The sequence below is a fragment of the Macrobrachium nipponense genome, chromosome 17, assembly GCF_015104395.2.
Source record: "Macrobrachium nipponense isolate FS-2020 chromosome 17, ASM1510439v2, whole genome shotgun sequence".
Lineage (NCBI taxonomy): Eukaryota > Metazoa > Arthropoda > Malacostraca > Decapoda > Palaemonidae > Macrobrachium > Macrobrachium nipponense.
The window spans coordinates 64,087,411-64,099,822 of NC_087210.1; the positions used below are offsets into that span (position 1 = coordinate 64,087,411).

Here is a 12,412-nt window from a genome sequence, read left to right on the forward strand (position 1 = left end):
AGAGAGAGAGAGAGAGAGAGAGAGAGAGAGAGAGAGAGAGAGAGAGAGAGAGAGTTTGAGGCGTTAACGGATTTGTAGACTGAAGTTGGAAAAAAAAATGACGGGAGAATCTCTCCAAAAAAGCCTCGAATAAAATTCAGAGCTAAAGAAAATCCCGTCGGACGCTGAAGATGGAGAAATCGAACAAAATAACCTGAGGGTGAAGAGGTTTAATGCTATTCGTGTGTTAGCAGTCGGGAGATGGGCCAAGACTAGAAAAGATATTTTTTACACGTATCTGGAATACGATACAAATGAAAATTTCTCCTGAGGTATATATATATATATATATATATATATATATATATATATATATATATATATATATATATATATATATATATATATATATATGTGTGTGTGTGTGTGTGTGTGTGTGTGTCTGTGTGTATACTTATATATATATATATATATATATATATATATATATATATATATATATATATATATATATTCAAATACTAAACGAATATTTGCGGATTAAACTTCCGAGAAATATTATATTGTTTTCCAAGATTTTATAGACATTAAAAAATTTAAATAAGTAGTACATGTAATCAATTAATATAATAAAATACTCTGGGTCTACAATAATTCTACTAGAAAAATAATTTATATCAAGTGTAATTCCACCGTTATCTATCATGAAGAAAATGAAATATTCTCAAAAAACACCTAGCAATTTTCTAAGTGCGTTATTGTGGCAAAAAAGGTTAAATTTTCAGTGCAATTCACAATTACATCATTATTAGGAAAAACAATTATGGAAAATATCCTTTAAAAGAAAATAAACAATTATCCATGTGCTTTATTGTGGCCAGGAACAAAAGTAAAATTGTCAGTGCACTTCATAGTGACATCAACACCAGGAAAAACGATTATGGAAGAGTAGGTAAACACTGGAATCTCACAACACAATAAATGGTGTGGTTCTTCCATTCATCACATCGTTCAATATAAACCCAGAGCCAAAAGACAAAAGCTAAAATAAGACTAGATGAAAAAAAGTTACTGAATGGAAATTTGATGCGAGCTTCTCCCTTTTCTGTTTGAAGGCTTGAAAACACTTTAGAGCTTTGTTCACAAAATGAAAGATTGGGAAAAAGGCAGATATACTTAGAATATAGAATTTTGATCTAAAGCTCAAGCGCTGGGACCTATGAGGTCATTCAGCATTGAAACGGAAATTGAGAGTAAAAAGATTTGAAAGGCGTGACGGCAGGGAGACATCGCAGAAACACTATGAAACAATTGTTATTAAGTAAGATGTAATGAAGATAATACGACTGGAGGTACAATATCCAAGCACCAGTTTCGTTAAATCCGAATTTTTAGCAGATGATGTATTCCCACTTGGCAGCATACCAACCCCCTCCAAGAAATACGACAATCATGTTTTCTGTGGCATCTATCAAATATAGCCACCGCCGTGTGGCTTGCAGATGACAACAGAATTTCTTGAATATCATCCACTGCCATTGCTTGTCTAGTTCATAGACCTCTTAAGAATTTTGATTGCGTAAGGGAACGTCTCAATGTAAGTCGAAGGTGTATCTAAAGCATCTGACACGGACACTCATATGACTTAGCTAGCTATATTTTTAAAATTCGGCTTGCCCATTAGTTATTTTAAATTCCGTCAAACGTTTTGTCAACTGTTTTATCTGCTTCTGTTGATGACATAAAAGATACACCATTTCCCCATTTCGACAGACTTTCGTAAAGAATATTTCCGCTTGCATATAGGCATGTGGTTGACCTGCCATTTGCCTGTGGATCGGAATAATCGATGTAGCAATGTGTCATATTCTTTAATTCCTGTTTGCCAACCAGTTTTGACTGTATCCACATTCACTGCTGTGCCATCTGCAAACATCCAACATTCCTCATTCCATTCACATCTCATATTCTTATCTCACAACTTTGCAATGACAGCTGCTGTTTTGCATCACTCTAGGGATGGCTGGCGCGTGTTCTATCCTGGAGTTCACTCTTATACCAAGACTCAATTTCCCATTTACATATTCTAACCAAAGCTTCACTTCCATTTTAAAAACTATATTGCTCTTAACAACTTATCTGCACATGCACACGCAACATTTCAATATATATATAGATATATAATATATATATTATATATATAGATAATATATATATATATATATATATATAATAGTATGAGATGGGAACTAAGGAGTATCGAGATGCTGTTTTGGTAGGATGAGAGAGGAAGTGGGTTAAGGCCAATAATCATTATCAGTAAACACAGCAGCATCATCTCTTTAAGAATCAATATGACACCCAAGGGTTCCCTCTGGGACAAAAACCGGAAAACGGCAAAACGTCACTCGGAATAACCACATGATAGTTACTTAAGTTGAAACTTAATGCGGGAAATTCTTTAATCAAAGTATATTCTCAAAATTTAAAACTTATGCATGAACGCCTTTCTCAAGAAACGAATGACGTCTCGTAAACTGTCAACAAAATCCAATACATATGGCTTCGTAAGCTCTCCGTGGCGCTTGCCACAACTCGCCAAAATCGTCAACAAGTTTGGGGATTAAGTAAACTTGTAAGCGCCTTAACCCTCAGTCAAGTTGCGAGCGAAGGCTTGTGTTGGCTTATTCCTTATCTCCAAGATCTTGCTTTTTTTGCTACCCAGTTAGCGAGAACTGGGTAGTTCTGTCTGTTTTGCTAAACCTGTTCGTTGCATAAAAGTTACAACTAAATTTTATAAATTATATAAATGGATGATGTCTATATATTTAAGAGAATCTTTGTCCTTACGCAAAAACACAAAGCACAAGGGGATAACAGTGAGCAAAAAGTAAGTCACCATTTTGTATAGTAGATGTTTTTTCCTTTTATAAACAAGGCCTGGGAGCCACTTACATATCAAAACCAGAGATATATAGCAATATAGCATGTAAAACAAAATATGGAAAATGCGATATTCATTTGGTAACTAAAGTTAAGTACTCAAAAGAAACAACAAACACAAATAAGAAAAAATATTTGATAAAAGCATAATATGCATCAGCGATTATGCTGATTTAAGATGATAGCAAAGTTACTTAAATGATTTCATTCATGAAAAATGACACACTATTGCTAAGACACGAACAAATTGCCGAATACACCACGGCTTTAAAAAACGGCTTATAAATTGTGAACACCAGTTGATAAGTGAGGTAAAAAGTAAATCTTGAACTGAATACGAAAAGTTACTTACTGAAAATATCATTCCTTTGCGTGTCGCATAGGTATTCTCATTACACCAAATACTAACATGCAAAATGAAAACAAAAAGACATTATTATTTATACGTAGAAGGTTTATATGAAAACAAAACAAATAATTTTCAGGCAGTGAGAGTCGATGCATAATCCATTTTGAAGCAATAACTGATAGCGTTATGATAAAACCGAAGAGCAGACTGAACCATTTCCGTAGTCATATCAGATCACATTATTTAGATTTAACCTACAAAAGTATTAACATTAAACAAGAGGTTCAATGTAGCAGTGTTGATAGCGTTGTTTGCCAGTTTATCAAGAGCCACAGTATTTTACGGCTATTCAATAAAGTTACTTTAAAACTATATTTACTAACACAGCTGATGATGAACAAAACATTTTATCTATCAAAATATAACAAAATCTTCAACCACCCCTCATTTCTGCGTACATTTATTAACATATGCACTGGAACATTTTTCGTCGTAGCATTATGTGTAATGCTTTCAGCCTTCGGGATTTATATAATAAGACGGATATCTGTAAATGCATTCATATTATAATTATCGTCATAGCATACCTGAAAATACGCGGCTTACAACGGAAAATTATGTAGAAACTCACCGAGACGTCAGTTGTTACCAATTCAATACGTTTTCTGGTTTCGTTTATTTAGTGTTTGGCAGAGAATCTTCACAACTTCTAAAAATCGTGTGTATTTTTTTTTTTTTTTTTGTCGGGGAAAAAAAAAGGACCTTGATGCAAGACAATGTAGACAAGTACAAAATGTGCCGAAGTCTCTTCGGATCAATCGAGTTTTCTGCACAACGTATAATCAAGGCCACTGAAAATAGTTCTATCTTTCTGTGGTCTCGGTATAATGCTGTATGAGCCGAAGCCCATGAAACTCTGAAGGCCGTGGTGGCCTGTGATGTTGCGTTACCAGACTCATGATTATTACTAATGTTATACTGAAGCCAGAGGGCTGCAATTTGGTATGTTTGATGGTTGGAAAGTGGACGATCAACACATCAATTTGCAGCCTTCTAGCCTCGGTAGTTTTTAAGAACTGAGAGGACCCAAAAAAATGCGGACAAAATACGTGAGGATAGACACAGTCATCTCTATATTTATCTTTTACAGAAAACTAAAAGCGAAGAAATAAATTAACGATCAAATATGAAAGCTATAATGTAAATAACTAATACATAAGTATATAGTAAAACGTTCGTTAGAAAACAACAGAAATGAATGCAACATATGATGAATGTTTCTCTAAAAATTCATATTCAAATATGTGTAAAGGTTTGCTACGACCCATGAAAGAGAAAATAAATTAGCTCAAACATTTTGCTGTCCTTTCTATGGTTTTATGATAAATTAAGCTTCCACTCTATACATATTGAGAGTAAATTAATATTAGCACAAAGAAAATCCCTAAATGAACCACTCGAATGTTTATTAACGCGTGATAACACTAAAAACAAATACAGTTCGTTTAGATACTATAATTTTTATTTTTTATTTTTATGTATAGTACTAGACAGTGATAAAAGTAAAAATGGGAGAGTAGCGAGAGAAAGGGAGGGTATCAGTTAGCAAAGAAGAGTTGTTGTGAACGAGTTTACGAGATAAAATGGGCAATAAAAGGGGGCAGAAAGTTTTCAAAAGCAGGGACGAAAAATGGCAAAGTTCCGGGCACATACTGTAAACAAGAGCAATCCTTAAATTGAAACCTGAAGGAACAAAACTGGGAGTAGCTCTGAAAAAAAAAAAAAGTAAAGTGAGAACAGTTAAATAATGCAAAAGAGAACAAAAATATAACTAAAAATAATTGTCCGAAAAGGGAATGCCACACAAAACACTCATACTCAGAGAAAAATGAGGAAAGGAAAAAAATTAAATCCATAATCATGATTCTAATTAAAAGTACATTAAAGAGGACAATTGAAACTGGCATGCTAATGTGTAGAATTCAGCAGGCACCGGAATGTCATGACCAAAATCATAATAATCATTTTCAATGTTTTGTTCTTGCATAGGTCAACAACAGTAGACTCCGTCGTCCCAGCTCGCCTCTAGTCACAGCGCCCTGTTTATTTATTTTTTTTATTTGGTCTCTTCCCATTAAGGTACGAACTTTTTTTCTTTCTTTCTTTTTTTTCATTTCTGTCAGTACCTCCCCTATAAATGTAATTTAGTTTAAACCCGAAATCGGCCAAAGAGGGAAGTGGCCTAAGTGGCCAAAGTTCGGCAGTTACTTTTAAATTAACAGTTTTATAGGATGCGCTTCGCCGTGTTCAGTACTATAGTAGATTCACATCAACCGTGCATTTAATGTCTAGGCCAGTCTCTTACGACGCTCCTGATTGGCTGCTGATAAGCAAATCACAGGGCTGGAAACTCTCAGTCTCTCTCCAGAGTTCACATGGGTAGGATTTATGTGCCACCTCTCCTGAGGGATACTATTGAAAGAAGTATCCATTAGGAGAGGTGGAACATACATCCTGCCTATGGGAACTCTCTCTAGAGACTGAGAGTTTCTAGCCCTGTGATTGGCTTATCAACAGCCAATCAGGAGCATTCGTAAGGGACTAGCCTAGACACCAAATGCACGGCTGATGTGAATCTGCAATAGTACCTTGGGGATTAAATATCCCTAAGTGTATTCGCTCCCCGAGGGACTATTACTAAACACGGCGAAACTGTAGATGAATCGTTGTTTCGTCGTGATTAGTATTGGCTCCTGGGGGATCAAATGTTCCTTAGCGAATTGGTGATTTGACAAATTCCCTGAAAATTTCACGGTGCAATCTCTGGTTTTATAGTTGTACTGTAACACACACACACACACACACACACACACACACATATATATATATATATATATATATATATATATATATATATATATATATATATATATATATATATATATATATATATATATATATATATATATATATATATATATATATATATATATATATATATATATATATATATATACATATATATACATATATATATATATATATATATATATATATATATATATATATATATATATATATATATATGTATATATAGTATATATATATATATATATATATATATATATATATATATATATATATATATATATCATGTATATATATATATATATATATATATATGTATATTATATATATATACGTATATATATATATATATATATATATATATATATAAATAATCATATAAACTGTTAATCTAATTAATCGGGCCTTGGCCACACCCCCTCTGCCATTTCCCGAACTGGCCGGCCACTTCCCACTTTGGCCGATTTCGGGTTTTGGCCGTAAAACATATCCACATGCACTCGTTAACGTGACCTCATTCTGAAACTGATGATGCAGATTCGAATCCTGCTACTGACTTCAGAATTTCTTCCCATTCTTCCCTTTAGATCTCGAGCTTTGCAGTGAGAAGCTTATCCGGGAAGTTGGAGGAAATCAGGAACTAAGAGGCGCTGGGGTTATTACCACTTAAAATCAAAATGTAGCCGATTGACTCTATACATGAGCATCTGAAGATCTAGTCTTTTCTTTCATGAAATCACAAGAGAGGCAATTCAAACAATAATCATAAGATAATTGATACGACAGTAAACGACAGTTTTGTAAACCCGAATAGTTTAATTAAAAGAATAATTGGTTTAAGAATACTTTTAGAATGGAAAGATGCAGAAACGAACAAATTTCCTTTAGTAATGACACATCTGTTAATTTCCAAAAGCAAAACTTGTAAAAGTGAATGTAAAAACAAATTTGATTAACAGGACATAATCATATTAATTATACATATACGAAGACCGAAAGCTATAGCCACGTAAAACAAAAATATCATTAAATGGAGTTATGTAAATCCTTATAAATCTAATAAACTGATGAAGCACAAACAAATAAGATAACCGCATAAATATAAATAGAAAACTTACGTCCAAACAAAAGAGGGAATATCGCTTAATGGAGTTATGTAAATTAGCATCACTAAAAGGTTTTAGCCTCTCAGCAGTGAGCTTATTAACCCTTATGGACCGCATATACAAAGGTCCCAGATAATTTTTCTTAATTTTTACAACAATTTATACAGTAATACAGTCATGTGAATAATTAGTCATGTTGGTCACTAGGGGAATGAAATGTACGATAAAATACAGTACCCAGAATTATTACTTTTTAGGAACATTGAAGCCCAAGTTGCTGTTCTTCGCTGGAATGAATAATAGCTTTATTACATAAACATAAATATATCTTTTTATGATAATATGAAACTTAAAAAAAAAAAAATTATGAAAGAAAAGGAAATTCTTGATTTTTTCCCTATTCACTCTCTACATTAGAAAGTGTGAGGGATAAATAAAGGGGGAGAGTCGTACTGATTTAGGTATGAAACTGCCGGGAGCAGTTGTTTTTTTTATTTAGGCGCAAACTGACATTGCATTTCATGCACCTGATGTTTGTACGACCCTTACAACCAAGTCGCTTGTAGTACAAACGAGGATCTTTTGCTTCAGGGAAGTGACCTACTTTGTCAAACCTCACATCCTTCTGTGGTCTGACCTGACCCATCTGTTGACGCCTTTTCTTGGGTGGATCGGCTGTCTTCTTAGATGAAGATGGACGACCTCTTTTAGGCACATACTTTTCTGCCCTAATGAGCGACTCTGACACAGACATTCTGAAGGATAGTAAGGAATGCTTTTTCTCCTGTGAAAGCCCTGCTGTCTCATAATCTCTTCTGTAGAGCAACCAAGCTTGATTAATGCACATGTCAATCATATGAGAGATTAGTCTATCGTAATATTTCTTTGATCTCACTGGAATTCTGTACAATGATAACGGACAGTCAGCCAGGTCTACACCACCCATGTTCTTGTTGTACAATTTTACTATGTTCGGCTGTGGGATCTCTATAACTTTCCTAATTTTTTTGTCAAAACGTTGTGCAGTATGAGTTGGTTGGCTGTCAGTAAAGGTGGAGAGCAAGGTCATACCTTTATTATCAAGCCATTTGACTGCTGTTAACTGACTGCCATCACCAGATGACTTTCATTCCTCAAATGTGCCTCTACCTTTCTTCTTTAGGACAGTATCTAATACTAACTTTAGCCCTGGAAGCCGACATGGCCTTACCGTTCCACAGCACCAGATACCTCTTTCAGCCAGGTGTTTTATAAGTGGAACAGATGTAAACCAATTGTCAAAATAGAGATGGTGATTCCTGTTACTCTGTATTGTCTCAGCCAAGTGCAAGACTATGTTGGAAGATGCACCAAGGTCTGGAATACCTTCTTTATTCACAGGCTGAATGGACCTTGTATAAGGAATGAAATCATGAATAAGACGCCCACTGTCTGCAAGTACAAAGAGCTTGAATCCCCACTTTTTGAGCTTCATAGGTAGGTACTGTTTCATGCTATGCTTTCCTTTGAAAGGCACCATCTGCTCGTCGATACAGATATTCTGTTTCATTGGAAGTTCCTGGAACTTATTTCTCAAATGATCTATCAATGGTCTTACCTTGAAAAGCTTATCATTGTTTACCTCATCATTATTATCCCGAAGATGTAGGTTTGATTTTATAGTCTCCCATCTAGATCTACTCATGACCATAGCAGTGTAATCTCTGTACCTGCCAAACAATTCCCCAGAACAATGGAGTCGTGTTTGAGGAGTTCTAATTATAGTGAAATGAATAAGTAATCCCCGCCATTGTTCAAATTCCCCCCTACTAAGATTAAGTGGCTTGTTCACATCTCTTTGTGTTGCATACAAATTACTTTGATGACCTATTTCATCTAAGATACCTGGAGTGAAAAACTTCCTGAAGTACCATATCGGGTGTCCTAAATATACATCTGGGTCATAGGTGTTTGAGGCTTCATCATCATTAGGGATGAAAGCTGGCACTGGTGAAGGGGAGCTGTCTGTTTTCATAGTCCAGAGAACTCGTCTTGAGGGCTGGGAAGCTTGAGTAGTTCTCCTAGTTCTTGAGGAAGTTGATGGAAGGGTAGACTGATCCTGAATAACCTCTAAATTACCAGTTGGAACTTCAATGACCACACTGTTCTCTTCAGTGATACTCTCGTTTCCAATCCTGTCTTCCATCACGACAACTTCAGTACGTTCATTTGGCAAATCTGTGAAGCAGTAATTTCATGTTAGACTAGGAGACTGAAGAGTGCTGACTCAATTACTTCCTGACTCCATGATATGAATTTTCTCCATTTGAATTTATACCAACATGTGAAGCAGAAAGTGCACAGTAAAGCGTTGACTAAGTTCTAATATTTTGGTGATTTCAAAAGGAAATTGGTAACATTTGATTCTAAAGCAAACTATTTTTCACCTACCTAAATCAATGTCACCTGTGTCAGGTAATCTAAACTCAACATCCTCCGTGTCCTCTTCATCCTCATGTGAAAATTCATCACTCAACCCATTATCTTGCTCAATGGGCAAACTTCCTGTATTTTCTCTACAAAGCTGCCTGGTTCTAATTCTTGAGTAAAAAATGGCTGGATCAATCCCTAAAAAAAAGCAAGATTTATTATGAATGATGATAAAAAAAGTAATTGCCAGAGAGAGAGAGAGAGAGAGAGAGAAGAGAGAGAGAGAGAGAGAGAGAGAGAGAATAATGCATCAAGCCATTATGAATAATAATGATAAGAAAAAAGAAAATGATATAAATAATAAGGATAAGAAAAAAGAAAATGACAGAAAAACTCAAAGAAAGTTATAACTTCAACTATTGTATTGTAGTCTACCATTACTTAGACCGTCCTTTTTATATTCAGGAAATTTGTACAAGAAAATGTAAAACAAAATTTCAGGATAAACTATTATAAAACTTTTATTTTAGCTACACAGACAGGATTTACACATGTTGATGTAGCAATCACGGTAACCATACGGGTGCAGTTACAATAACGATATGACCAACATGACGAAAATGTCAGCAATATATAATTGCTCATAATTTCTATGTTTCAACAAAAACTGAGAAGACACTGTATCTCCGTGATCTAGAACTGATAAACTTTCAGAAAAAAATATAAATGAGGCAAGTGACATACCTGATAATTCATCCATGATCTTGAAAAGTTGGTCAGAAAATTAAAACCAGGTTCATAATTCTAAATTGTCAACATTACACTGAGCATAGCTCTCCTCAGATTCGACCAATCAGCTCCCAGTTGGTTTTTTCTTGGAGTGGAAGAGTAGACGAATTGGTCATGACTGACACAGAGGGGTATGGAGTTATTCTGTCTCATTGAAAGCCAATAGAAACTTAGATGACGAATTAGTCATGTTGGGCAATATAGGGTTAATTAAATTAACATCGATAATAATGAGAGACGCGGCCACCGGGCTCAGTCCGCAGAGTTGGCTTGGAAACAAAAGGATTGCGGCTTTGTCGATAGAAAGAAGAAAAAACAATTAATTTATTCCGTTTAAGTAATGCAAAGCAGGATAAAAAGACGTCTTCTTCACAAGAAGAGTATAAAGAATAAAAAAAAATAAAAATTAAAGAAACCATGAAAGATTGATAAAACTTAGTATACTACTTTGCCTAGATACTTTCTAATGAAGATGTAAGTATTTAAATTAAATATAAATCAAAATATCTTAAGTATCGTTTAAAAAATTAACAGTTATTTTTCCATTTTTGTTGATTTTTTACATAAAATTCTGTCTACGGAAAACTCAATGAAACAAACATGGCTAGTGATCGTAGAATTACTGTTTTGTTGTTGTTAAGGTTAGTGAGGACGTTCATTATTATCTTTGAGGTGCAAAGCTCTAGAGAGCAAGCGCTTAGAAAGCCTGTAACCCTTAAAGACCGCCACTAACGTCCAGTTATAACTGCACAGTCGGGCTGAGCAGGCAAATCTTCGCCACTAACGATACAGTCCTTTTCCTCAGTCCTCCGTAGCAGCCACAGCGTCAATACACGATACTCTGGCTGTGATTGACTTGGTGGCATCATAAATCTCATAAACGTGAAGTAAGACGTCCAGTGAAAGAGAGGTTGATAAAAACTAATTATATCCTCCAATGTGAATTTGTTGAAAGTTTAAATTTCATTAAAAGGGTTAATACTGATTCGTTTTCGTTTAAAGATTGTATTACAATGAATGAAAATTTCCTTAGTACTGTACTGTCTTCCTATGTTTCATTAGTGTGTGGATTAGTCTAACTTCCGTGAGATGTAAACAATGAATAAACATACATAGTCCAATATTGTTTGATTTTGTTTCGTCAGAAAGAAAATATGATTTATTTTCTTTCTAATTAATTTTTAAATACGAATTACATACATGGTGCATATTAATGAAGAAACGCAGATAGGCCTATTCTTGTTTTACATTATTTTGTCGTGATAAATCTTTATTCTCATCGAAAAACTGTCTTGCACATATGGTTTATAACCACGAATGAAAAGTACATTGGCTATCTGTTATGATAGCCTTTGGATTTACCACATTAACGTTGCAATGCGCATGCGCAGCCGTTTGGCCTGAGGTCCATCGATTGAGATGAGCTTTTACCCAGCCGCCTGCGCAGGCCAGAAAAACTGTGCAGGTTGTAGACACTAACGTTCAGTTATAGCTGCAGAGTCCAACTGTGCAATTACAACTGCAGGCATAACTGAGCTTTAGTGGCGGGCTGTAAAAGAGAAATGGAGGTGGGGAGCTCTGCTCAGGCGAGACAAGCGATCTCTGGGATGGTTGGAAATCGTCTCAGGCCTGTTCCTTTGTTGTTGTTGTTGAAGATTAAGCCAGCCTTGTGCTGGCACTGGATCTTGCTCTTAGAGCAGTCCGTAAAGGCCTGTTACTTCTGTTGCAACCCCTTTTATCATCTAGGTCCTTAATTCTGCGCAATACGGTAGAGAACATCATGATCCCCTGACCTCGTGGCTGCCCCGAATTCAGTGTGGTTAACATGTGGTCGAGATGGCGGCGGCTTAATCCTCTGCCGTTCAGGTAGATGGTACCTGCCGAAGGAATAACCAACGAGAGTCTTATGGGAGGAACAGCTGTAAGTCATAGAGAGATATCTCATGTAGAGGTGGTGGAGGCTTCATAG

General features: G+C 35.3%; 1 protein-coding gene across 1 annotated transcript; it reads right to left on the reverse strand.

Moving 5' to 3' along the window:
• Positions 1 to 8,371: 8,371 nt before the first annotated feature.
• On the reverse strand, positions 8,372 to 11,309 carry LOC135195923 (piggyBac transposable element-derived protein 3-like). Its single transcript, XM_064222427.1, has 3 exons — positions 11,177 to 11,309; positions 9,676 to 9,852; positions 8,372 to 9,462 (listed from the first exon to the last, which is right to left on the reverse strand). The coding sequence occupies exons 1-3, from the start codon at positions 11,307 to 11,309 to the stop codon at positions 8,372 to 8,374; spliced, it is 1,401 nt and encodes a 466-aa protein (XP_064078497.1).
• Positions 11,310 to 12,412: the final 1,103 nt, after the last annotated feature.

Bases quoted from the DNA above. Each gene is read 5' to 3' on its own strand.
- LOC135195923 (XM_064222427.1), bottom strand. From the start codon at position 11,309: ATGCCACCAAGTCAATCACAGCCAGAGTATCGTGTATTGACGCTGTGG. The intron at 9,853-11,176 runs GTTAGTGGCGGT...GCTTTTTTTTAG, and splicing joins CTGTGCAGTTATAACTGGAC to GGATTGATCCAGCCATTTTT. The intron at 9,463-9,675 runs GTAGGTGAAAAA...ACTGCTTCACAG, and splicing joins CACAGGTGACATTGATTTAG to ATTTGCCAAATGAACGTACT.